General features: G+C 34.3%; 1 protein-coding gene across 9 annotated transcripts in view; it reads right to left on the reverse strand.

Annotated features, from left to right (window-relative positions):
- The window catches only part of LOC112051544 (focal adhesion kinase 1), a 181,506-nt gene that overhangs the window by 37,724 nt on the left and 120,308 nt on the right, over positions 1–23,474 (reverse strand). Inside the window, exon 2 of one of the 9 annotated variants that reach the window (XM_052889005.1) lies at positions 3,305–3,850. The exons of 4 other annotated variants lie outside the window; for them this stretch is intronic. In XM_052889005.1, coding sequence (XP_052744965.1) covers positions 3,305–3,750 — 446 coding nt within the window. In that variant the 5' untranslated portion in view covers positions 3,751–3,850. Of the gene's footprint in view, positions 1–3,304; positions 4,032–23,474 lie in introns of those variants that run through there. 4 more of the 9 variants (XM_052889011.1, XM_052889021.1, XM_052889017.1 and 1 more) reach the window with 4 other exon arrangements.

The raw sequence follows: 23,474 nt of genomic DNA on the forward strand, positions 1-23,474 counted from the left end.
AATGTTTAATAGCAATTTACAGCTCGATTACTATAAAATAAAGAAAAAAACAATCATCCGTACAAGATATAAACTGTTTTGACCCACAACAATCTCAAATAAAATTATTCTAATATAGGTAAACCATTTTATTTTTTTAATTTAATCAATAGATTTAAATCATCAGCCATCAAAAACTATGAAAATAGTGCGCTTGTAAATGCTGTGTAATGTTCTAAACTCTACTCATTAAAACTTGACGGGACGTTGAATAAACGGTATCCAAAAATTAAAACTCGAACATTTATGGAATGCTGGAATGCTGCATGTGCAATTTCCCAGGGCAATGTAACACACTGCGATAACCCGCTCCCTGTATCCTCGTGATGTCATATATCAGCCAATCCAATTACGTGTGATCCTGAACGAGTTTATATTGACAAATGCTCGGCAATTTGTTCCTCACTATCGAACTCACTTATCTTATAAACCAAGCCGGGTAATTATCTTAGTTCAGTTTTAGCAGAGTTTTATTTAGTCGATATAGAAAAGTCAACTCAAGTATTAATTGGCACTTTTGACGTATGCAATGTGCATATTTATTTTGAACAATATTGTAAAGTGATAATAAACTACTTTGAGGGCTGTAAACGTCAGTACTTTTACAAAAGCAACAGCGCAAATAATTCTGAAAGTATGGATAACTTTATAAATGTGTATAGATCATATGTACTTTGAAGATCATAAGAAAATTAAGAATTTTGAAGTAATAGAAGTTGGTACTGAATAAGTAGGGCAAACCATTAACAAGAAAGTGTTATCTTTGCTGTTCCTGATACGTAAGCAGCGAAAATTGTTTAGAGTAGCATCCAATATAAACTAATTTGTAATTCCAAGAGGGAGCGGATGCTGTATCAGAGTCTTTATTTTTAATTGGTTTGCATAAAGCTTTGTAATAATCGCTGTCGCTGAATATTCATGACGCGACGTTGGAGCCTGGAGCTCGTCAATATGGCGGCCTTTGTGTATGCACAGCCACAACAGTGTCAGTGCAACGAAATAGATATAACAAGTGCTCCTGACAGTGCAAGCTGAAAAGGACAGTGTGAAGGAATAGCATTTTAAGTAAATCCACATAATAATGGTAAAAAGTTGATAGCGCGTAGAAAAATGATGGCCAAAAAGCAATGCGACTTGAATATTTATAGACCATAAACATTATATAAATGGTAAAACGCATCAGGCTCCTTTTTTTAGCCAATTTTCACTAACTAACTTGACAACTAGTAATTATACCTACGATAGTACGTAGTACGGAAAAGATATAAGTCTGGGGCTCGTCAATATGACGGCTTTTGTCTATGTACAGCCACAGCAGGCATTGTCAGTGCAACGAATAGAGATAACAAGTGCTCCTGACAGCGTAAGCTAAAAAGGTCAGTGGAAAGAAATAACAAATAAAACGTTAATGGCGCAAAGAAAAATAATGGCGTAAAGGCAAAGCATTAATGTCTAAGCAATGAAAATTAATGTGGTAGAATATGTCAGAACCTTTTTCTACTGTTAATAAACTAATTTTCAATAACTATTGATGAGTTTGATTTTAGTGTTATCAGCAAAAAATAAACCATTTTTTTCCTCGAAAGCAGAAGTAATCTATTTGTCATATGCTCCTTATATTTCACTTGGACCATGATGCATTTAAAGTAAAAAAAATGTTAGAAATAAATATAAATTTCCGGCCAGACTGAAGAGTTTCCGTAAGGATTGATAAAAGCTCACTAATCATTATCTTTTATTTTATTAGATCACTAATTACACAAGAAAAATGACAAAAGAAGTCGAACTTTCACGGTGTTTCAAAACCAAATCAAATATCAAGCACTTCTATTTATAAATTAATGTCAGGAACAAAAATCACTTCATAACATAAACGACGATTTTTTGGTCCTTCCGCATTAGTTACACGAGAACGAACCAACGCAGCGGTAGAACCGTGTGATTCATAGTAATTTGATGTAATTTTAAATGTGAGCTACGTTCTGAACCGATATTTTGGAAACGCAAAGTGTGTCAACGTTTCATATGATTCATTGATCGCAAAATCATAACGCAAAAGACGTGCCGCCGAATTGTTAATACTGGTTAATTGCGTTCAGTGACTTCCACTTCCTTAAGTAGGTGCTTGTGGCAATTAATAGCGGTAACTACAGAGTCGTTAAGCTTTAGTAATGAGGTTTGTACAGACGCTTTTATTACCCGTAAGTAAGTAGTCATAAACTTTATCGTGGGTGATATTATAATTTCATCACTATAAACCTTTAAATCGAATGGTTATTACATATTTATATCAAGTTTTCAGATATTTTACTTCGACATAAACCTTTACATAGAATGGTTATTCTACATTTATGTCTAGTTCTTAAGCTATTTTACTTTATCATACCGATATAAGTCTAATGAACTTTAAAAACAAAACAACACAACACAAGTAAATTGAGAAGTAGACCGATACTTTACAATTCTATCAATAAAAAATTAAAATTCATTAGCTTAAATTACTATAATGTAATGAAGTATTAATGATACGACACGATACTTCGAATTTGTCAATAAATATTTATGTTTGTTTTAAAAACATCGTACAACCTTATAAAGCCCACAACAAAATAAATGACGACAACGAAAATACGTATTCAAATGAAACATAATAATCGACTAAACTAACGAATTCCTTTACGGATGATCAATGGTCGAAGGCAAATTCAACTCCACCATACAACCTTCGTAATGCCACCCACACGCCGCCTACGGAGTTACGCAAGGTGGAGACATTTACGAGTGTTAAGGGAAAGTATCAGAATTAATTATATCCAACCATCTGTAACTTGATTGCGATACCCTGTAATTAAATTAAGCGGAATTGTAGCCTGACAAATGTTAGACGCCTATTCATAACAATTTTAGCTGAAACATGGCTAATGCTTGATTAATATATTTTGGTTTTGTTTATCTAAAATTACACATTTCTTAAATAACAAATAAGTTTTAACGATTTAAATTAAAAAATAAAAGACTACATGGATATAAGCTAAAGCAATTTTATAAATTCTTGTTCTTAAAAACTTCTCTTCATTTTAGTTTAAGAATATTTCACGATGTCGGCTCAAATTTATTAAAATATGCATTAAATGAGCGTCAAGTTTTTCAACCAAGATCAATTAATAACATGGCTTCTCACTTTTCATTACACGGTCCACTAGTTTATAACCAACGAAACAAATTTTAATATTTATTTTGAAATAATACATGAATTATTACAAACCTCTTCGACCGAACCCTCGTGTATCTCCACGTATTACTGCTGTAGTGTCCAGAACTCGATGGGCACAGTAATAACTGAAGGCTGTTTGGTCTCGGTTGCCTTTGTTTCTTTGATCTCAATTTGACGACTTCTTCTTTTTCTTTTTTCATTTCTTTCACAGGTGGCTTTTTCGAATCGACACTCCACCGATACTTCTCATCCACTTTATGTTTTCTTAGCTCTACTTCGTCATCCAAATCCAAATGGTCTAGTCTATCGTTTATGAAACTTCTAGACCGTAACAGATCTGGTGTTTCATCTATTCGGTCATGTTTCCGTATCTCGATGGGTGATGTCGGCGGTCGTCTCGGTTCAAAAACGACTTTTGAGTACTCGTTGCTCCGACGCCATAAACGAGGCGACAACGGCCAAAAACGCCCAGCGGGCTGTGGGGACTCCATAACCATTTTTTGAACACTTGTGACAACTTTCTTATTTTTTGTCGACTTCACTTTGCGCACTCAAATTACAGCTTCCAATTAGCACTGACTTTATCGATGGTTATCACTGTTAAATATCTTAAAGTGTTACCAGTGATTAAAATAAAATCTCAAAGTAACTTAAGTGTTATTGATTACAATGCAACACTGTCGCGAATACTTTTACGGTTTAAGTTATTATTATACATTTATAAAAAGGAAAAATATAAAGGTATAAAAGATAAACGTGCGCAACATCCGAAAGCGATTGGTTGACTGCATAAAGAAACAAGTAACGACATGTGCATAACAATCCCCGCCGGCGATCAATCATGCGTTACGCCTACGAATTCTAGATAAAGCAATGATACGCCAACAGGGTGATAGCACGCGTGTAAGGCATCGGGTACGCCTTCCAGTGAATGGAAATAATGGCTTATCTGGTACATAGAGCTACCGGAATTACTGTATGACGGAGGCAAATCGTATTGGTTTTGGCCTTCTTACTAATATTATAAATGCGAAAGTTTTTATGTGACTGTGGATGTATGTTTGGATGTTTGTTTGAATGTTTAATGTTTGTTATTCTTTAACACCGCTACTACTGAACCGATTTGGCTGAATTTTGGAATGGAAATAGATTTTACTCTGGATTAACACATAGACTACTTTTTATCCCGAAAAAATCCAAGAATTTCGAAATCCGATGATATTGATGATATGAATGTTTGTTCCTCTTTCACGCTTCGGCTTCTGAACCGAAATACCTGAAATTTGAAGTAGGGATAGATTATAGTCTGGATTAATACATAGGCTACTTTTTATCCCGAAAAAATCTATGGTTCCCAAAGGAATTGTGTAAAAGTAAATTCCACGCTGACGAAGTCGCGGGCGTCCGCTAGTATACATATAATTGGGATAATTGATCGTTTTTCCACTTTATTCAATCAAATTTTGAGACACCAACGATTTAAAAATTTTAGCAGTTATTTCTAAATCTTTGATTGGAGACTTCTATAAATAATTTTAGTTGCTAGCATTTGCTAGTTTATTAAATAATATATTCCCTATGGGAACACATTAGCATACCGCACGGGTATATTGCGTCCTGTCATACGCTGCTTCCTGAGCGGTCGTTTAGTATGCAACGTTATTCGTACACATCCTACCGTGAAGCATTACGTATCGTACCGATTTTATGGTTATCCTTTTTTGATGCAGATGTCTCAGCAGATTGTGGGAAAGTAGAAAACTATTGAAAACAAATATAACAATCTAAAGGAGAAACAATTGTTTGTCAAAAAGTAATCCCATTATCAATATCAAATATCAATGTATCAAACTCACCATCCAAAAAGGCACATCTTTATAGAGCAATCGAATTCACACATTTCGATGTTTACAATGCGTTTAGCGTCAACATAAAACAATTGATAACTCAATCACATATTAGCGCAAACAATAATCCGATGATAAATGACCAACAAAAAAGGCTACCTAATGTGTCGAAGGAAGCGACTGAATCACAGGAAGTTATACCTATTGTATAGACATTATCATTTCGATGAGCGCCCTGAGTCAGGCGGCGCAGTTCTCGAAAACGATGGAGACATTATACGGAGACCTACGCAAGCATCGACACATAATAGATAAAATAAATGATTACAAAATATTGAAGCCCACGACGATTGCAGCTATTTTAAATACAAATGTCTACGAGTGTTACGTCAGATCTGTTTAAATAATAACCAATACACTCTCGTAGGTTGTCGTAATTTTAGAAAATTCAGAAAATTCGTAAAAATTAAAGAAATTTTATAGTTTCAATAAGTCATGACATACTCGTACCTAATAATGACCAATATTCCAACAAATTTTTACAACAACAAAGTTTTAAGTTATTATTACGATGTAAATGTATTAGTTTTAAGTTATTATGTAGTTATGTGTTGTTAACAAATAAATGATTTCTATTCTATTCTTAAAATTCGCCATTCGTTTGTTGCGAATAAAATTTCTAGCTCAAGAACATTATTTAGTTACATTCTTTAGTTACTGTATTTATTGCAAGCTCTTTCGTGTTACATCGAGATAAAGTAAGTCAATTTTAGTATCCAATAATAGAAATATCAACTATGGATTTCCAAAAATGCTACGTGATTTGGTACCTATAAGATTAATGTTATTATTCGACAAGTGTTATGAATCAGTATTTCAGGAAATTCTTATAACTTTTAATTTCAGAGACAGTATGGAGATCTTTGGAATAGATAAGAGCCATTGAAAAAATCGACATTTGATAAGAGTTATTACTCGAGTTGTGGTGATTCATCTTTGGCAAATATTACACGTTTATTCAGTATTTATTAAATATCAGATTTTGGATTCAAATCGGTGGAATAAGACATAATGTTAAGGATTATAAATGTGGTATAAAGTTTAAATCATCCGGATTCACTGTGAAAGCAGTTTATTATGACTAAAGTGAAAATAGCAAAGTTTCCCCGACAACGTTGGTATCTACATTCATTAGACTTTGCCGGCAGCCATTATTTGTTATTACCGCACAAATTAAATTAACGTGATCATTTTATAACTTTATATATTTAAACTTCTAAATTAGATATATTAATAATAATAATAATAATAATAATAGTAGACCTGGTTATTAAACAATATTAGTTTACAAATAATAAATACTATAAAATTAAGTTTAGGTATAGGAATTTAGTAACAAAATAATTTAATCTCATATTTAGTTACAACGAAAATCACACACTATTAATAGATCTCTTATAAATATTTTTAAATTTTGTGTATCTTATACTGCTATTTTATCGAGTTCGTAAACTTCATAAACTGGAAATTATGTGGTTCAATTACTACAACGTGAGCTTTCACATAACAGCGCGTCACGTTTATTGAATGACGACTTCATTACATTTATATGGTTTCAGTATTTCGGCAGACATTCTCAGTAGGTAACTAATTAATCAATGATATTTTTGTCCCGGCATCAGGACGGGGGAGGTACTCACACACAATAGCCGGAACAGACGTTAAAGACAACCAAACTGAATGTGTAGGTATACCACATCAAAATAAAGTGCAAGCTAATTTAGATCTTTTGGCAACAAAATACCGAACATTATTGTTTGAAGACTTTATGCTGATGATGTATTGCGAGCGTGGGACTCGGGTGGCGCTTAAAATGGCACACCTAATATCGTATGCAATGTGCTCGAGTGACAGTTGCCTGGAAATTGGAAGACGATACACTTACGTCGCTCATATAGGGAGAGTCGGCATGAATTGAATTTTAATTTTATTGACAGTGAAGGCAAAGCATGTGACACAAATAACTTTGCACTTCGCTAAATAACATTTTAAAATATTTCATACTGGCGATAGGCATAATTTTAGATTTAAAATAACATAAATATAAAAAGAACATAAATATAAACATGATATAATATAAATAAATTGATTCGATACTCGAAATGAGACAAGAAGTTAATACTCTGTTTAACATAATGGATATCTGATATGTCCTTGAAGCAAAACGTTTAACGATCATTAATGATAAATAGTTTTGTATTTAAAGCCTTCATTCCAAAAAACCATATTTCACGTCCAAAATTCGTAACGGGCAACGAATTTAATGGCTTATCCGATACAAATGTTGAATTGGCTGACGAATGGTGCAAAAGCTGACTGATTGTACACGTCAATCATTTTGGAACAGGATTTAGCTTTTTATTGCTGGAGTGTGTGTTTGTGATAAAAGGATATTTATGACTCCTGAAGCAAGCTAAGTTAAATTTGACTCTATTTAAAAATTTTGATTCTGAAACATTTTAATTTCAAGAATATTCAGAAGAAGACTTCAGTCTAATTAAAGATAGAAGATAGTTAGTGTAATATTATGAAACCATTATATTGATGAACCATTGCTCAGATAATGTTCATTATTATCAGGTGTGAGTCATTTAATAACCGGGCCTGGAGATTATTGGTAAGGAAAAAACCTATAAAAGAGGTCAGCCATTCGGCAATCGATTTAGATCCATATTGCTTTCCTATCTCAATAAAATAATTTTCCCATTGCAATTAGATTGCAAATACTACACTTATCAAATACACTTACCTATGTGAAGATATTGAATAGACATAAAACTTTATAAGTTGAAATATAATGAACAATGAACAATCATCAGCCTGTATCCATCCACTTCTGCACATCCTCCGCTGTTCTCATCCAGCCACTTCCCACTACCTTCAAGGTACAAGGCTGTTTACCAGACAAGTTAAAGTAAATGCATTAGTATCAAATGTTAAAATTGCTACACGTAAGGTGTCCAACGTAATACGATCCCAGAAATAACTAGTTAAGATACCTGAGAAAGACAATCATAATAGAAAACAGAAAAGTTAAACAAGAAAACACATTGCATTCTAATCTAATTACAAAACTTTATTCTTTTGTTGTTGGGAAACCAGTGGTGTTTATAGAGTACTACGCGCTGCAAAGTTTGTTTTCGATTTTGTAAAGTAAACTGGGATCAAAACCAAATAAGTTTTGTTCGGGACGTGTCTGTCTAGGAATCGTTGTCCAGGATTAGGGTTGACGGTTTACGGATTTTTTCAGATTTCGTTTAACTTTGTAGGGAAATTGAGTGTACCCAAAAACTTATGAACAATTTTCGTAGAACAAAACTGTTTTTAAATATTGTGTTTTTTGGGATTTTTGAATATTCACTGTTTTGAAAAAGAAGTCTGGCCAACGATAGTTATAGTCATTATCCTTATGCACTATGGTTTATCTACTTCTGGGATGCTTAACTAGAATCAAGAATGTAAGAAAAACCAAAAATGGACCTTTATTATTTATAACTAGCGGACCCGGTCAAGCTTCGTTTTGACATAAGTGCACTTATTCTCTATCCCTACTCTACCCTTCTATACCTCTACCCCTACCCTACCCCTACCCTAAGAATTTTGCATGATGCAAAATTCTTAATGAAATGTTGTCAGCTAATGAAAAAAATACATTATAAATAATTAATTAAAAAAAAGCTCTATATTTTATGATAAAAATAATTTGTTCTGCTTAGTTGACACTCGGAATAAAGGTCCAACCACCATACAAAATTGGGACATGTCCTTTGTTTATTCGAGGTAAGCTAAAACAACGTAAAGTTAATAACTGTTATGTTGAAACGAAAATCAGGAAACTAATAAAAAGTACGTGTACTGTGAAATACTAATTTGAATTTCTTTCTGGTAAATTTGTTTGACACAATTAAAATGTTTCCACCACACATATTCTTTAATTGTCACCCCTAAAATGTTAAGGGTGTTCAACTCCCATTTACATTTCTTAAAAGCGACTGTTCTTAACAGTTCCAAGGAATTAATTACTCGTTATTTATGTACAAAAAGTGCTGAAAATTATTGCTCCGATGAAGAATAACCTTTATAATTATATTATTAACATCACAGTGGTTTTGTGGAGCAGCAAGAATTTAAATGAACTCAACTTGCGTATAAGTCGGGAAAAAAAAACGGGTCGGTTAATTAAAAAGTTTTGTGAGATTTCATTCTTGGAAACTTTGCTGTTTTCTTACAGATTTCACAGTTAATTAGAACGGAATCATTGCTACGGGCCACATTCATTAAGCAATACTTATTATAATTCTGTATTCAGCAATATTTCATTTTGAACTGAAAATTTGAGTATTTTAGTAATCTTTGTATAAAACGTACTATAAAATCAACTATAAATAGTATAAAATAATTTTAAACGTGTTTCAAATTAAATATTACACTAACATCAGGATTAAAATATAGTTGGTATGTGAGACTAACCGTGAAGAGTCATCAAATAGACACTTTCTCAAATTCGTGAAGTAAATTATTTTCATAATGGAGGAAAGAATTAGTCATGTTTCTGGCGATCGTTTATAAAATTCTGGAAAAAAACTATGAGTCACATGGTTCCATTCTTACCTTTCTTCAGAACCATTTTTAAGCCAATTAAATATCCCAAATTTACCCGAGACTTGTGTGGTGTTAGATTTGTGTGGTTTTGTTAATCTGTATTTACCGACTTCTAATCAAACATCCTAGCACTTAAACGACACAAACAATAATAATTTCCATTGGTATAGCCACAGCGGTTACCTCATCTTAAGCCTAGCTATCTGCACAGGAGTTACGAGTATTATGTGTGCATGTGCAAACACAGGTGAAGTCTATATAACGCTCAAACATCACAAACTACTGAGTTTCTTGAAAGGTAATTGTAGTTTCTATGGGCCTCAGTTTCGGGGACTTAAAATTCTGGACTTTATAGTTAAACAAGATAATCAGTAAAGCAAGAAAGCATTCAGTTACTGTCGTACTAAAGCACTATATCCTAAAAACCATTCACTTTTGATAAATCTATTGTTAGAATCAGTGTATAATATAAATGCATTTCTCAGGATATTCTTATGTGAGCACCTCATTTATGGGTATTGTGAGACACTGTATCTGAAGATACCGTGAAATGGTATACCACGGCAGAGTAGCTTTGCCAAAATTGGTAGTACACTGCTCTACTGGATTTAGCTTTTTATTGCTGGAGTGTGTGTTTGTGATAAAAGGATATTTATGACTCCTGAAGCAAGCTAAGTTAAATTTGACTCTATTTAAAAATTTTGATTCTGAAACATTTTAATTTCAAGAATATTCAGAAGAAGACTTCAGTCTAATTAAAGATAGAAGATAGTTAGTGTAATATTATGAAACCATTATATTGATGAACCATTGCTCAGATAATGTTCATTATTATCAGGTGTGAGTCATTTAATAACCGGGCCTGGAGATTATTGGTAAGGAAAAAACCTATAAAAGAGGTCAGCCATTCGGCAATCGATTTAGATCCATATTGCTTTCCTATCTCAATAAAATAATTTTCCCATTGCAATTAGATTGCAAATACTACACTTATCAAATACACTTACCTATGTGAAGATATTGAATAGACATAAAACTTTATAAGTTGAAATATAATGAACAATGAACAATCATCAGCCTGTATCCATCCACTTCTGCACATCCTCCGCTGTTCTCATCCAGCCACTTCCCACTACCTTCAAGGTACAAGGCTGTTTACCAGACAAGTTAAAGTAAATGCATTAGTATCAAATGTTAAAATTGCTACACGTAAGGTGTCCAACGTAATACGATCCCAGAAATAACTAGTTAAGATACCTGAGAAAGACAATCATAATAGAAAACAGAAAAGTTAAACAAGAAAACACATTGCATTCTAATCTAATTACAAAACTTTATTCTTTTGTTGTTGGGAAACCAGTGGTGTTTATAGAGTACTACGCGCTGCAAAGTTTGTTTTCGATTTTGTAAAGTAAACTGGGATCAAAACCAAATAAGTTTTGTTCGGGACGTGTCTGTCTAGGAATCGTTGTCCAGGATTAGGGTTGACGGTTTACGGATTTTTTCAGATTTCGTTTAACTTTGTAGGGAAATTGAGTGTACCCAAAAACTTATGAACAATTTTCGTAGAACAAAACTGTTTTTAAATATTGTGTTTTTTGGGATTTTTGAATATTCACTGTTTTGAAAAAGAAGTCTGGCCAACGATAGTTATAGTCATTATCCTTATGCACTATGGTTTATCTACTTCTGGGATGCTTAACTAGAATCAAGAATGTAAGAAAAACCAAAAATGGACCTTTATTATTTATAACTAGCGGACCCGGTCAAGCTTCGTTTTGACATAAGTGCACTTATTCTCTATCCCTACTCTACCCTTCTATACCTCTACCCCTACCCTACCCCTACCCTAAGAATTTTGCATGATGCAAAATTCTTAATGAAATGTTGTCAGCTAATGAAAAAAATACATTATAAATAATTAATTAAAAAAAAGCTCTATATTTTATGATAAAAATAATTTGTTCTGCTTAGTTGACACTCGGAATAAAGGTCCAACCACCATACAAAATTGGGACATGTCCTTTGTTTATTCGAGGTAAGCTAAAACAACGTAAAGTTAATAACTGTTATGTTGAAACGAAAATCAGGAAACTAATAAAAAGTACGTGTACTGTGAAATACTAATTTGAATTTCTTTCTGGTAAATTTGTTTGACACAATTAAAATGTTTCCACCACACATATTCTTTAATTGTCACCCCTAAAATGTTAAGGGTGTTCAACTCCCATTTACATTTCTTAAAAGCGACTGTTCTTAACAGTTCCAAGGAATTAATTACTCGTTATTTATGTACAAAAAGTGCTGAAAATTATTGCTCCGATGAAGAATAACCTTTATAATTATATTATTAACATCACAGTGGTTTTGTGGAGCAGCAAGAATTTAAATGAACTCAACTTGCGTATAAGTCGGGAAAAAAAAACGGGTCGGTTAATTAAAAAGTTTTGTGAGATTTCATTCTTGGAAACTTTGCTGTTTTCTTACAGATTTCACAGTTAATTAGAACGGAATCATTGCTACGGGCCACATTCATTAAGCAATACTTATTATAATTCTGTATTCAGCAATATTTCATTTTGAACTGAAAATTTGAGTATTTTAGTAATCTTTGTATAAAACGTACTATAAAATCAACTATAAATAGTATAAAATAATTTTAAACGTGTTTCAAATTAAATATTACACTAACATCAGGATTAAAATATAGTTGGTATGTGAGACTAACCGTGAAGAGTCATCAAATAGACACTTTCTCAAATTCGTGAAGTAAATTATTTTCATAATGGAGGAAAGAATTAGTCATGTTTCTGGCGATCGTTTATAAAATTCTGGAAAAAAACTATGAGTCACATGGTTCCATTCTTACCTTTCTTCAGAACCATTTTTAAGCCAATTAAATATCCCAAATTTACCCGAGACTTGTGTGGTGTTAGATTTGTGTGGTTTTGTTAATCTGTATTTACCGACTTCTAATCAAACATCCTAGCACTTAAACGACACAAACAATAATAATTTCCATTGGTATAGCCACAGCGGTTACCTCATCTTAAGCCTAGCTATCTGCACAGGAGTTACGAGTATTATGTGTGCATGTGCAAACACAGGTGAAGTCTATATAACGCTCAAACATCACAAACTACTGAGTTTCTTGAAAGGTAATTGTAGTTTCTATGGGCCTCAGTTTCGGGGACTTAAAATTCTGGACTTTATAGTTAAACAAGATAATCAGTAAAGCAAGAAAGCATTCAGTTACTGTCGTACTAAAGCACTATATCCTAAAAACCATTCACTTTTGATAAATCTATTGTTAGAATCAGTGTATAATATAAATGCATTTCTCAGGATATTCTTATGTGAGCACCTCATTTATGGGTATTGTGAGACACTGTATCTGAAGATACCGTGAAATGGTATACCACGGCAGAGTAGCTTTGCCAAAATTGGTAGTACACTGCTCTACTGGATAAATTATTCAGGTCATGCTTAGGTAAATATGTGCGTGGTAGATGACACTAGTTTAACGGAAAGCATTAATCATTTGGGACACCCAACCTCACGACTCACTGACATTTACGTATTTACATTTCTCTGAACTTAGGTAAGAACCTTTCCGTTTCTATCCATACATTCATTCGATTTAAACATTTAACTACACTTTTATTAATTTGACAGACGCATCTCACGAAATAGTAGTTATAGTTTCATAAACTTTTTGTGGAATCTTGTACTAGTAAAATTGGAAGCAAGACTACTAGTATTGCTGTCATTTCGTGTCAATTATTTTATGCCCTGCCTATTCTCGAATAGCTTTTAAGCCTAATCAGAAAAATTTAAATTTTCACCATATTGCGGAATTATGATAGACGTCCACTTATCCGCATCGTACGTATCGGACGCAACGAATCAAACGGATTTTCCGTTGTGATTTAAAATCCATTCGATGCGGATCAGTGGACGGACTTTTATGACTTTCTGTACAAAGAATACTAAAATCTGTTTGATGCGTACGATGCGGATTTGTGGACGCCTGCTGTTAAAGAAACGTAAACGTATTTCAGATAGCACGGATTCGATGACAGTCGCCTGTATGACGTTCATAATATACGTATTACTAACGTGAATCGCGACAAACTTTCAAGAGTGAAACGAACTTTAGTGTACATAGCACATCCATTCAGATCTTTTATTTTTCTGGTCAGGCTATACCTTGCACTGCTCGGTGGAAAGTGAGCTTTATTCTCAAATAACTGCAACCGCAAGAGGTCATTAAAACAGGCGCAGTGTATATTATACATCGTTATTAGGCCGATTGGAATCCCGCCAAAGGATCCGATGAGTCAGGGATACTGGGAACTTACTTCGTACTTCGGTGCCGTTTGCGACATTGATATTTTATCTTCCGCGGTTTCCAGCCTTTTGTTTCAATAAATCATCATTGTTTGTATTGTTTATTGTTTGACTAACGTTTATAAGTACTATGGTTATGTTTATTTAAGAATAAATTATTTTAAAACATCTTTTAGGTACGAGTATGGTTGTATTGTTATTTTCTAGCTTTGTCAGTATAAATGTTTATATCATTGCAAATTTGTAGGTGAACAAACTTTTTGTAAATTGTACTTCGTGAACTTTACGATAGATTGTGTTTTAATTAAAAGTTCCTATCCAATGTAAAAGAAAAGATAAAAAGAAATGCAAAGGAAGAAAATTAATTATACGTTAGTTTATTTTAATTAAACGCACTTGAACAATGAAAATCATTTTTACATGTTGTATTTGCGATGAAAAGTCATTTCGTATAATAAAAATATAGCTTAGTTCATTTTCTCAACTTAACGACAAGCCATATTACATATTTATTAATTTATTATTAATAAAAAGCTCTTTAGTTGTAACTAAGGTTACAGTCTGGCCATATACCGTACCGCTTTTGAATCGATCAATTTGCATGAACCACATTAAAGTTGGATCATTATATTTAATACATACAGCAATCTACATTAATCAATTATACATAAAATCTGCATTACGTCATGAGCCGGGACGGATGGTTGACCTCTTGATGTGGGGTCAGAGGCGTGTCACAGATGTGGAACACTTGGGTGTAATACAGGTATGACTAAGGTCTAACCTTTGAATGATATTCACTTTAGGGTGAGGCCAAACGTGCGTAATTTTGTGAGGTGTCAATCGCGTAATTTCGGTCGCAGAAATTCGCGTTTAAGTCGGAACACACAATTAGTTTTGCGACGACGTGTGGCAGGAACTAGACTTTTGTATTAAACCGAATGCAGCAGAAATTACGAGACTGACAACGCACAAAATTACGCTCGTTTGGCCTCACCCTTACCTACATCCATACTAGAGCAGAGTTTAGTAAACTTTTGGAGAAGTACTAGACTCTAGAGTAAGATCCCAGAGCGATCTTACACATCTTATTTTCTCACAGACTCTCAAACTTGATCTTGGTCTACGTACGGTCCACCATAATATAAATTCAGGGGGTGCATTTCATAAAGGCATAAATGCCCTGCCTACCCTAGAAAAATGTAAAGTAGTTTTGCAATAGTTATACTCGTAGTACAATATAAAAATAATACTAAATTACATTTACATTTATTTATAACTGAAAATTAAATAAAATATGTATACATTTTGCATTCCAAAACTTCTGTGCACAAATTTAATGTAAAAGCTCCTAAACTCCTGTGTTTAAATTTTATGTAAAAGAAGGGAAGAGAAATTACAGACACTCTACTTTAAAAAAGTGTTTTGAAATAAACGAATTAATCTGCAAAGATAAATACTAGTTATGAGGTGAGTTTTCTCGTTTTCCTTTTTTGTGGTTTGATCCCCAATATACTAGTATATGCCCATGACATAAACAAAACAAGGGAAACGGCAAAAAAAATATTCAAAGCCAATTTAGCTAATGGACGAGTCATGCCTCGTAATGGGAGCAGCGACACTAACTATGCCAAATAGCACAAATTAGGGACTATTACACTATACTTTTAAATGAAAATGGCAATTGGACCTGTAACATTAGCCATTTTTATACTACCATGGTATATCCGAAGGGTAACATAATATTATACTGCGATTACGTGAAAAGATTCGGAAAAACTGAGAAAAATGGACATTTTTCTGTGCGACTTCATTGTGTTTTGTAAACATGTTCCCTAATTTATTATTATTAAATTTTCAGCAACAAACAACATCTGCATGGCAGAAAAAAACATACGAAGTACGAAAACTAGTTGCACCTAGATCCCAGTTACCGCGCATCTGGTTTACCCATCATGGTTTATTTAGCTTTTTGTTGTCCGTCAAAGTAATTAAGATAGCTCGCGGTGATAAAAACGTATATAATTGTCGGCATAGCGCGTCCCTCGTAGAAAGTTATTTCAAACTGGTCGGACTTGCAAGGCCGTAAAGGGAAGGTCACAACACGTCCAACTGGCGTCCATGGTTTTGTTTTGTTTTTTTAAATAATATATATTTTTTAATATGACCAATATTCTCATTGCCCTCAAACTAGTCGGGAAATACTGTATTAGGAGTGGGTACGACAGTAGTCCAACGAGGCAGGGATCGAATCACGACCCCTCGGTGATGAGTCCGACCGCTATACCATTTTGCTATTGAGCTATTGCGGCTCTATGGTGGAGTTCAATTTTGCGTCCAGTATTATAAAATGTAGGTACACAGTTCGGAAAAGTGAGAGTATTTATACTTGTAATTTTGTTTTTAAGGAATAGATCTCTAATAAAGGTCTGACTGAATACTAGCGTTGTGGATACTGATATACCTCTTGGCTACTCTGAATAACATAAGCTAAGGTAGGTCTATTTTGTTTGCACAACAAAATATCCTGGGTTATTGTAAAACAATTTTAAAAATAAATGTATGTATTGGTAATTAATAATAATATTTATCAATTAATATTGGTTTAAAGTTATTAAGTAAGTACTTATGTGTTGTGCTATACAAGTAATTTCTTTTTTTCTCTTCTAAAACCCTCAGGAAATTGCTTAAGCAAGTGCCTCGCACATCTACCATGGTAAAATTTGGAGGGATGGGCAGCATTGGGAATTTTAGGACATGTTCTCACGAGGTTTTTAGTACACTTACGTATCAGAATAACTTTAACTCTAACCAATGTAATCTTGCAAGGTTTGGGCACAAATCCCGCTAGACTATTGTCGTACCCAATTTAACCCTTAGTTGTAGAAAAAAAACAGTAATGTTAGTTAAGTTTAAAAAGTTTATATGACTAATATCACTTTCTATATTTAAAAAAGTATTTCTTGCAATGTCTTGTGTTATTGACGATAGTTTTCTATTTAAGATCAGGATGGACGTTGTTTGTATGATTAATTGTTACTATTATAGTACAGGCATTATTGGTGGACGCAGGACGTAAATTTATACGCCGGACGCAGACTGGACGCGATGTACTCGTAGCTTTCGTTTAGAGTTTCCCATGCAGCGTCATCCTTCGTAACTACTATCGAAATTGCCTCTATTATGGCGGGCGACTTTTTAAGCCTTTTTAATCAACTTCAAAAAAGGTTCCTCTTTGCTTTAGAGATATATCTATTATAGTCATGTATTATACGCGAGTAAAGGTAATGTGCCTATTAAATAGTATTTATTATATTTTGTACTAGCGGACGCCCGTGACTTCGTATGTATTTTTTCAGGATAAAAAGTAGCCTATACGTGTTGCTCCATAACCTCTTATATATTCCAGTTAAAGTCCCATTAAAATCGGTTCAATTGTTTCAGAGATTAGCCCGGACAGAAAGACAGACAAAAATGTTTAAAAAAGTTTGATAATGTTTTAGTATCGTGTAAATAGCTTTTACATTTGAAAAGACACAGTTATTTTGAGAGACATTTTATTTATGCATAGCATTTTATTTTTTTAATTATTTGTAAAAGTGAGAGCGCTTCGTTAGTCTAAACTTTGGTGGTTTGTTGGTATTGTTTACCATACAATATAATGCAAAAAGAAAATTGAATTACATCGGACGTCCAAAAAACTGGCTATTCAAGTAAAAATATTCGACCCGTTTAATTTGGTTGAACTTGACAATATGAATACACTTTCACTTTTATATACTTAAACTGAGATTTAAAAAAAATAAAATTATTTTTTAACATACATATTTTCATAACACATAGTGAAAGGCCAGTAATGGCACCGACACTGCTGCAGAGGACAACCGCTTGTAATAAACGCAAATTTATGCAAATAGCGAACGCGATATCGACAGTTACGTTGCAAAACGATCTATTTTTTTAACGCACTTCGGAAAAGGTTTCGATTAAATAGTAATGTTTATGTGCGTATCCCCATTGACTACGCTAAATATCCGCTTAACCTGTTTTCATCTGTGATGTTTTGCAGTGGTATGAATAAGGTGATCGTTAAAGGTATGCCACTAGTAAGACAAATTAGGCACACTGGCAAAATATGCGTTTGATAAGCTTTAAGAAAAACATTTCTTATAGTATGCAGTGCTTCAATGCATGTATGAAGTGCACGTCATTGACGTTAACGCCGTAGTTCTTTTATATAGCTTGATTATGCGCGTATCCCCATTGAATACTCAAAATATGCGCTTAACCTGTTTTCATCTGTGATGTTTTGCAGTGGCATGAATAAGGTGATCGTTCAAGGTATGCCACTACTGAGACAAATTAGGTAAATTGGCAAAATCTGCGTTTGATAAGTTTTAATATAAACATTTCTTATTTTATTTTTATTTTGCTTTTTTTAAGCTTGAGTAGAGTTAACTGATAAAATAGTCACGTAACGCCAAAGCGTCATACATCAACAACAACAAAGTACCAGGGTAATAGCATAGAAGACAAATTTAAACATTCAGAGTAAAGGCACACGGTGCGGTGCGGCGCCGCGCAAGAGACGTTTTGCCGCGTCGCTGTACACACGTGGTGAGCGGCGGCGCCGTAGCAGAAAGTGTACAGAAAGTGCGGCGCGGCGCCGGAACTCACCGTGTGGGGCATATCTTAACTGCCCGCATTCACTCATTGGTCCCGTGGTTAGCTGGTTCAGCTACAAAAAATGAGGTCAAGGGTTCGAATCCCGGATCAGGCCAAAATAAACAAAATAGGTTATTGGGATTTTTCTTACAAGGAAAATCTTAATAGCAGCCTGGAGTTGGGAAGTTGGCGGTGTTAGTACACCCCCGTGCCTCGGAGAGCACATAAAGCCGCCGGTCCTGCGCCTGATCTCTCACCGGTCGTATTGGTCTGCCGTCCCATCGGATTTCGAGAGCGAGGAAAGAGAGAGTGTACCTCTGCGCACACACTTGTGCACTATAATATCTCCTGCGTAATTGGTTAATCTCACCATAAGATTAGCCGCCGTGACCGAAAAGTCGGTCGGAAGTATATTATTATTCATATTATTATTGATATTAATTGCATGCGCAACGCCGCAGCGGCACCGCTCCGAACCGAGTTCGAACCTACGCCCATAATATCGGAGGCAGAGGTCATATCCACTGGGATATCTAAAGCTTGCTAAACAATGTTTTTTTAATTTTATACAAAAAGAGTTAAACACGAAAATCTCAAAGTACCAAAATAACAGATACTGTTAGAAAGTCTACGTACAAAATGCAATCACTGCAAGACGGTAACCTACTAACCTGACATTAACCCATACGAAATAAGAATTACTGAAACGGTTTTACAATCCTCTCGAGACGGAAATCAACCCTCAACATATTTTTCGTCTCGAAAGTCGAAATTTTCCGGAGTATCCTCGGGGGATGTTGATTCTACAATGTTCGATTGTAAAGTCACTTTACAGTTGAACATTGTTTTTACTGGCCGTGGCCGTTTGGGGTCGTATTTTTTCACGGAAATTACCTGAGAAAAATATTAAATTTTTTCTGTACGTGTCATCGTCATCATCATCATATCAGCCGATGGACGTCCACTGCAGGACATAGGCCTTTTGTAGAGACTTCTAAACATCACGATACTGAGCCGCCTGCATCCAGCGAATCCCTGGGACTCGCTTGATGTCGTCAGTCCATCTTTGGGCTTTCTAGTGCGGGGTCGCCATTCAAGCACCTTGGGACCACAACGGCCATCGGCTTTTCGAACTATGTGCCCCGCCCATTGCCACTTCAGCTTCGCGACTCGTTGAGCTATCTCGGTGACTTTAGTTCTTCTCCACGTGTATTTTTTTATAAATTAAACGTAAGAAAAAAACCTATTTGCGTACAAGCTCTGCATACATTACCAGCCGACCTTGCCTTTCCGTATTGTAACTAACTCGTTCAACCTTGTCTACACCGACAAAGATCATCTTTAGGATTATTTTGGTAAACAACTAACAGATAATACGATTTACATAACAATTGGTAAGTAAGCGACAACCTATTTTTGTTATCGTTATGAATTAATGAAGTATTGAACTCAATGTATGTAATCTCATACTTATTCGTTCTCAATCTCTGTATCTTTGTTATGATAATGGAAGGCAAAGGTCTGAAATGTAAAACATTGTATTGTTGTACTGTACTGTAGTGTAATGTAATACCTACTACACTAGGGCGAAGTAAGGCGTGGTTTTAACTTTTGTACCATCCCAATTCTTTTGACATCATCATTATATTGCTTATGAGCTCTCTCTCATAACAGAGAGGAGACCTAAACTCTACAATAAGCAATAGCAATAAGCCGATGATGATGACTGTTTTAGAAGGAATTTCCGGTTCTCTATATGAGAGTAGAACGCAAATGGTCACCGCTTGCCTCCATAGAAAGAACCTTTGGACGATAAATACAGGGTGTCATCAAACTTACTAAGACCTCTGGGGTTTGCAAACCCTACCTTATATTCCCGTGCTTTCAACAACTTCAATGGTCTGTAATCCCAAGAGGAGAGTATAACGTACACATAAGAAGTCGTAGTTGTGTGCCAAGGCAGGGAAAATTTTCAGACAAAAAAAGTGTAAATATCTTAAGCAAGAGTTACGTACCTTGCGAGAATCATTACAATTGAGAAAACCCTCTATAAACAAGATTAAAAAAGAGGAAAATTGGGAGGCAAGGAAACTACTGATTAACTAGACAACCTTGAGCAAAACACGCGGAAATGCCAAGAAAAAAGAGGGAACAAGAAGTTAATGATCATTGAACGTAGAACGTTGAACGTATCATTAACTGTAGTGAAATTTGTGAGACGGATCAGCTCCGCCCACACGCGGATATGGTTAATCACCTCACTTCCATATCATTATTGTTGATGGCAAAGTTAATCACGATCAACGAAACGTCTATCAATTTTTTTATACAACTTGTTTTTAAAGATATTGCAAACAAGTACATATAATAGTTAGTGTGTATTTGTATTCTTTTGTCAGGATGATTTCACTATAGGCCGTTTTCAATAACCTATCTATCCGCCATTTCGCTTACTAAAGTTAAGAAAATCTATCTTTCTGTTCTTATCTGCTTGTCAATAACCTACTGACAGATAGTTTGACTGTTACTGATAATCGAGGATAGCTATCTATCCGTAATTTTGGGTAGGTTATTGAAAACGGCCGTTAGTTAATCACACAAAAGCAGTTAGATGTAGTGTACGTCCAGTACTTATAGACTAGCGGACGTTCCTATAGTAAGATCGTATTTTTAAAAATAAATAATACAAATGTTTTTTTTTTTGTTTATACGAAAATTTAACACAAACATATGGCAATGAAATAAAATAAATGAAAAAAAAAACAGTTTACATTTGTGCGCACGAAGTCTGGGTCGGGGATAACTGATTGACTCTATGTACAGCCTAAACTACACAAGTTACCATGAATACTTAATGTTCATTTTAAAATAAATCCATTTTATGTAATCAAAATTCATTATCCAATAAGATTGTCCAATATGTATCCACTGCGGGATTACGGGAATTCTTTATAATCCTTTATATTAAAATGCCTCATAAGGTTCTACATGGATGAAGTCTCAGGCGCCTGCTAGTCATAAATTAAATTAAGTAATTTACACGGTTATCAAGTTGTAAAGAAGTTCCGTCACTTTTTATCAAAACACCAATTATTGTAATCGCTTCGAATGACGGAGGGTGATGTTATAAATAAATTTGTAAAAATTAACATTAAAAAAATATATCTTACAACAGGAAATACGACCACTTTATTTACAATTTCATTAAATTTAAACGGTAGCACGGTATTTAAATAAATAAACGGTACAATAATTGATAATACTAAAAATCCCCTTCTTCAGAAAATATTTCAATTAAAATCTACTTAATAGAAGGTTCTTGTGATAATTTAGGTTATGTGATCAAGCATATCATCGGGTTTATGTGCAAAAATGCCATATTATTAGGAAAATCAAAATTCATTTGTTGCAAGTATGCTTACTATATACAAGCACTTTATAACGTCAAATTTGACTATTTGTAAAGACTCTAAAACACCGGTTATGCACGCAGGTTCTGTGAGAAGAATCTCTGCCGGCAAGAACCTCAAAAGTTGCTCAGTTCTTTTTTTAAAACATACACTAATAATAATAATGTACATTTCCTCTATCTATGCTTTACTTTCGAATAAATTACTACGTCATGAAATCATAAGGAAATCCACATGTCGTATAAACATGTTTGACATAACATTTCAATTTGTCTGTAATATTGATTATTTATAAATATAAAAATTAATACATATCCATATCTCCGGCTGGACCGATTTTAAATTTTTTTTAATGTGTTAGTTATTGTCATATGACAGCTTCATATGACAGAAAAAAATTGAAAAATTTAAGGATAGGGTAGGGTAAGGATAGGGTAGGGGTAGGGGTAGGGTAGGGTAGGGTAGGGTAGGGGTAGGATACGGGTAGGGTAGGGGTAGGTTAGGGGTAGAGTAAGGGTAGGGGTAGGGTAGGCTAGAGTTTCACGCGGATGATGTCACGGGCATCCGCTAGTATCAAATAATTTTGTACTGTTGGGTCTAGTATGTTTTATGATCTTAACAGTAATCTCCCGGCAAATATTCATTTGAATAACCAGAACCCCATTTGGATGGGGTTATGTACAGTATAATTTTTGAGGACCATTCGAACATACACACTGGTTTTTTTTTTTTTGAAGTCGGTTATAAAATCATGTTTTGTTTACCTACATAGCAGACTTCGCGTTTCCAATTTTATACTTCCACTTTCGAGCTCTCAAAGCATGTTTCCTAATAAGACAGAAACGACAGCCGACATCACTCTAGAAACTCGACACTCAACTAAATATACACCGGAGAAGCCGTTGAAGTCTGAACTGGGTCCATGAATCAGCGTCGCGTCTATTTGTATGGACGTTTGTTTAACAACGCTAGCTGTCACGCGTGTACGCACACTCGTAAAGCTATACGTATAAAAACTTATAAACGTGAAAGTAATGACTAAGTTTATCCGTTAAGGCCAGCGGTATATAGACAATATCGATCGCTATCGACTCAGACTTTTGGACTTGTATCGCACTCAAATTCACCAACAAAGTCTGTCGTTTTTTGAGAGGCAAAGGTAAACTCACACATTGAAAACAATTAACACCAATAAACATATCCTGTATCAATAGGGATGATGACAGTTTTATCAAATTGTTTATAAATTAGGAGTATGCTAATAGTAAAGCAATTTTGAAAAAGTAA

Source organism: Bicyclus anynana, chromosome 2 (genome assembly GCF_947172395.1).
Source record: "Bicyclus anynana chromosome 2, ilBicAnyn1.1, whole genome shotgun sequence".
NCBI classification, from domain to species: Eukaryota; Metazoa; Arthropoda; class Insecta; order Lepidoptera; family Nymphalidae; genus Bicyclus; species Bicyclus anynana.